This window comes from Camelina sativa, chromosome 4 (assembly GCF_000633955.1).
Source record: "Camelina sativa cultivar DH55 chromosome 4, Cs, whole genome shotgun sequence".
NCBI lineage: Eukaryota > Viridiplantae > Streptophyta > Magnoliopsida > Brassicales > Brassicaceae > Camelina > Camelina sativa.
Window position 1 is genome coordinate 23,078,498 of NC_025688.1, and position 4,938 is coordinate 23,083,435.

General features: G+C 37.1%; 1 protein-coding gene across 1 annotated transcript in view; it reads left to right on the top strand.

Annotated features, from left to right (window-relative positions):
* LOC104784204 (protein MOR1-like) overlaps positions 14–4,938 on the top strand; it is a 10,925-nt gene continuing 6,000 nt past the window's right edge. Inside the window, exons 1-15 of the mRNA XM_010509261.1 lie at positions 14–202; positions 512–576; positions 858–940; positions 1,028–1,113; positions 1,268–1,381; positions 1,666–1,785; positions 1,951–2,053; positions 2,193–2,329; positions 2,591–2,656; positions 2,805–2,922; positions 3,018–3,055; positions 3,311–3,382; positions 3,526–3,630; positions 4,377–4,482; positions 4,815–4,931. Coding sequence (XP_010507563.1) covers positions 68–202; positions 512–576; positions 858–940; positions 1,028–1,113; positions 1,268–1,381; positions 1,666–1,785; positions 1,951–2,053; positions 2,193–2,329; positions 2,591–2,656; positions 2,805–2,922; positions 3,018–3,055; positions 3,311–3,382; positions 3,526–3,630; positions 4,377–4,482; positions 4,815–4,931 — 1,465 coding nt within the window. The 5' untranslated portion in view covers positions 14–67. The remainder of the gene's footprint in view (positions 203–511; positions 577–857; positions 941–1,027; positions 1,114–1,267; positions 1,382–1,665; positions 1,786–1,950; positions 2,054–2,192; positions 2,330–2,590; positions 2,657–2,804; positions 2,923–3,017; positions 3,056–3,310; positions 3,383–3,525; positions 3,631–4,376; positions 4,483–4,814; positions 4,932–4,938) is intronic.

The following is a 4,938-nucleotide window of genomic DNA, read 5'->3' on the forward strand; positions in this document are numbered from 1 at the left end:
GACCCTAGTTTGTTTCTACCTTAGTGAATTTGGATCAAAGGTTATTCCACCCAAACGGATTTTAAAGATGCTTCCTGAACTTTTCGACCATCAAGATCAGAATGTCCGTGCATCTGCCAAAGGGGTGACTCTTGAGCTATGCCGTTGGATTGGAAAAGACCCTGTAAAGTCTATATTGTTTGAGAAAATGAGGGATACGATGGTAAGGTTTATGTTGATCCGTACATTTGCATTAGCTATGTTGCCAGATATGAACTGGATCAATTCCTCTTGCTTTTTCTTGGAGTTGTAAAACTGAAATAGAAGTTTCTAATTCTAGTCATAACAGATAGAAGATAAAACCCAGCGCCAATAAGAATCACAGTCTTGGTTGTAAATTCTGCCCATGATTTGAGATTTTTCCTATTAAGTTATATAAGAAAAACAGTAGAAGAAGTTCTATTTATACTTGGATTTATTCTCTTGTGCTCTTGGCAAACACTAATATTTTATTTCATTGTTACTCTGCAAGAAAAAAGAGCTGGACGCTGAGCTTGCCAATGTTTCAGCGGGTGCCAAGCCTACTCGAAAGATAAGGTAACTACTATATACGATAACAATTGTTTTTTCCTATGTTACATCTTTATTTATTCATTGGAACTTCCATTAATATTTTTGATTTCACCGTAATCCAGCGTATGCTTTGTGAATACTCAGTGTGCTTTTGTCAAGTTTCTGCATAATTGAATTAAATATGCATGAGGATTTCTTTTTGGTTTCAAGACCTTTTCGTCGCCTGCGTGAATTTTAAAGTGAAAAAGTCCTAACATGATTTTAAAAAGCTGCAATGTGATTATATCTGTATTTTAATTTTGAAGATCTGAGCAAGACAAGGAGCCAGAGGCAGAAGCTAGTTCCGATGTTGTGGGCGATGGGCCCAGTGAGGAAGCTGTTGCTGATGGTAAGTAGCTTGTACGTCAATAAATTGTCAAGCAATCTTGAGAAGTCTGCTTACTTTGATTCTATTTTATCTACCCTTTACTATCAGCCCCCCAGGAAATAGATGAGTATGATCTTATGGATCCTGTGGACATTTTGACTCCTTTGGAGAAGTCTGGTTTCTGGGACGGAGTGGTGAGTTTTGGATGCTTAATGCCTTATTTTTAATTTATTATGTTTTATTTCTTGTGGTTGTCCTTCACTGAAATAACTTTTTATACTATACCACTTACTTCCCATATTGATTGCATTTGACACATTACACGAGCTAACGATGTATCCCTTTTAGAAAGCTACAAAGTGGTCAGAACGTAAAGAGGCTGTTGCAGAGCTAACAAAGCTTGCTTCGACTAAAAAGATAGCTCCTGGTGATTTTTCAGAGATTTGTCGAACCTTAAAGAAGGTATTTAACTTTCCATGATAAGAAGTTTAGGCAGCAGTGATAATATTTACATGTTAACATCTTAAAATCCTTTGTATGCTTTAGCTCTGTAATTGCAGCATTATCTAATTGGTGATGAAGCAGCCTGCAAATATCTGTGCTTATTGATTAATTTGAAGTTCATTCGTTTTAAAATGTTTTCTGGTTGCAATAATAGCATCAGCGCTGCTGTTGTTCAGGATTCAATGCTGCATAATTACTTTTACTTTCAGTTTGATAATATTTGTTAATATTTCTGATTGCAGCTTATCACGGATGTGAACTTAGCTGTTGCAGTTGAAGCTATTCAAGCCATTGGAAATCTTGCACGTGGTTTAAGAACACATTTCTCTGCTAGTTCACGGTTTATGCTGCCTGTTTTGCTTGTGAGTCATGTGGCATCTTTGATTCATAATTATTATTACAAGAAGATGCTTCAAGTCTTTTGAGTATTGATACTCTTTTCTTAGATAAGAATGGCCTTAGGTTGCTGACTGGGTTTTAGTCCAGCGTTTGATACAAAACTTGGTGGCTGTTTGTTCCTTGAACAGGAAAAATTGAAAGAGAAAAAGCAATCACTCGCAGACCCACTTACACAAACGTTACAAACAATGTACAAAGCTGGGTGTTTGAATCTTGTTGACGTTATAGAAGGCAAGAGTCATTTTATTTTGATTTTTTTATGAAGCTCTATTGATTTGCTTATGATTGTCTTGTTTAGATGTTTGGCGACCAATTTGTTTAAGCATCTGTCTTTCATCAGTATTTCAACCAACTTTGCTCTCTTTTGCAGATGTTAAGACAGCAGTAAAAAACAAAGTTCCACTTGTGCGTTCTGCCACTTTGAACTGGTTGACATCCTGTCTTGAAACAACTAACAAGGCTCTTATTCTAAAGGCACACAAAGAATATGTCCCTTTATTTATGGAGGTTAGTACTTTTTGTGCCCGATGGCTCCATGTTATACTTTGACTAGTAGTACGTAGTTGCTTAATAATGCAAGCATAGATATATGCAACACGTTAGTGCTACAAGTACTGATAACATATTTAATGTTGCAGTATTATGATTAGTTGGTGTAGCAATTGCATTGGGTTGAATTTTGATCGCAGTCACCACTTCTAAGTTTGAAACTAATCAATGGTTTGAACTTATAACTTAATTGGATGCCTGGAATTTGTAATGATGTAGTGTCTCAACGATGGAACTCCTGAAGTGAGGGATGCAGCATTTTCGGCTTTGGCTGCAATAGCTAAGGTATTAGTTTTATATTGTGCTTTGTCAGCAACATATTTCCGTTCTCGTCTGTTGTATGATGGACACATGTTAGAGTATGCGGATAAATGACTCTTTTACTTCATGTTTTCCTATTCCCCATATGTTTATTATCTTCTGGTTATTTTAGTCTGTAGGTATGAGACCGTTGGAAAGGTCGTTGGAAAAACTTGATGATGTTAGAAAAAAGAAACTTTCAGAAATGATTGCAGCCTCTGGTGGTGGTGACTCAGCTGGTACAAGCTCAGGTTTGTGTGCTTTATTTCACACAGTCGTTATCTGAACATCAAGTTTTGTTTGCGGGCTTTTCCCATTCTAATAGGATGCTCTTTTCATATAAAAGTGACAGTTCAGTCTTCAGTTGGAAGCACGGCCGCAGGGGTATGCTTCTATCCGTATCTTCAGTGTCAAATAACATTCAGTTCTTTAAAAAAAAAAATTCCCTTTGATGGGAGATGGGTAGGGCATTTGGGATGTGGAGATGGGATGTTTGATATAGTTGGTATTAGATGCCTTGTCTTTTCGCATCTCGTTGTCTAAGAGATTGAATGGGTTTCATGTCTCGTATCTGTTGGCCTGGTAGTTCTTTTAACATTTGTATCCACACAATAGTTATACCACTTCAAAATTATGCAGAACTCAGAAGCTTCCTTTGTAAGGAAATCAGCAGCAAGCATGTTGAGCGGCAAAAGACCTGCTCCTTCTGCTGTGAGTTTTCTCTTACATTTTTTTCTGTGACTGTTGCAACTTGCAATCATTTGAGGTTTTAGGATACTTGCGGGCCTTTTCCCTTTTTTCTTTCTCAATTCCACTATGATTTGAACATCACATTAAATGCTAACATTTTATAGCCTGCAAGCAAGAAGGTTGGGGCTGGCAAACCGGGTGGAGGCAAAAAAGATGGTTCTGTACGGAGTGAAGGTTCAAAATCTGTTGAACCACCTGAAGATGTCGAGGTACATTTATATAAAATTAGAATTTGTTATGTGATTGACTTCTTGCCGACTTTTATGGTGTTAATATATATATATATATTTTTTCATTTTTAGCCTGCCGAGATGGGTCTTGAAGAGATTGAAAACAGATTAGGNATTCCCTTTGATGGGAGATGGGTAGGGCATTTGGGATGTGGAGATGGGATGTTTGATATAGTTGGTATTAGATGCCTTGTCTTTTCGCATCTCGTTGTCTAAGAGATTGAATGGGTTTCATGTCTCGTATCTGTTGGCCTGGTAGTTCTTTTAACATTTGTATCCACACAATAGTTATACCACTTCAAAATTATGCAGAACTCAGAAGCTTCCTTTGTAAGGAAATCAGCAGCAAGCATGTTGAGCGGCAAAAGACCTGCTCCTTCTGCTGTGAGTTTTCTCTTACATTTTTTTCTGTGACTGTTGCAACTTGCAATCATTTGAGGTTTTAGGATACTTGCGGGCCTTTTCCCTTTTTTCTTTCTCAATTCCACTATGATTTGAACATCACATTAAATGCTAACATTTTATAGCCTGCAAGCAAGAAGGTTGGGGCTGGCAAACCGGGTGGAGGCAAAAAAGATGGTTCTGTACGGAGTGAAGGTTCAAAATCTGTTGAACCACCTGAAGATGTCGAGGTACATTTATATAAAATTAGAATTTGTTATGTGATTGACTTCTTGCCGACTTTTATGGTGTTAATATATATATATATATTTTTTCATTTTTAGCCTGCCGAGATGGGTCTTGAAGAGATTGAAAACAGATTAGGTTCTCTTGTAAAACCAGAAACTATATCTCAGCTAAAGAGCTCTGTATGGAAAGAAAGACTTGAAGGTTTGTTGAAGGCCTGGAGGACTCTTTTATTCTCAAATGCTTTTATCTTCATCATTAGTGCTTACTTCTTTCTATGTTTAATCTTTTTTTTTTCGTCTTGCTTGGGTGGTTAATCTCATGTTGAAGTGGTTCTGCATCAAATTTCATTCCTATACATTAGTATAAATCTGTTGTGCAAGGGTCCTGAATTAATATCGAAGCTCTATTTCATGTTGCCTCATATTGATTCAGATCAAAGCTGCATTAGCACATGTCACAGCATCTCTTTTCTAGCTCTTCATTTTTTAAGTATCTATCAGTTTGGCAATTTTTTTCATTTTATTGCCGTGCAGCAACTTTGGCTTTGAAAGAAGAGATAGAAGGTCTACAAGAACTAGACAAGTCAGTGGAAATCTTGGTCCGGTTGTTGTGTGCGGTTCCTGGTTGGAATGAGAAAAATGTGCAGGTATGCTTGTT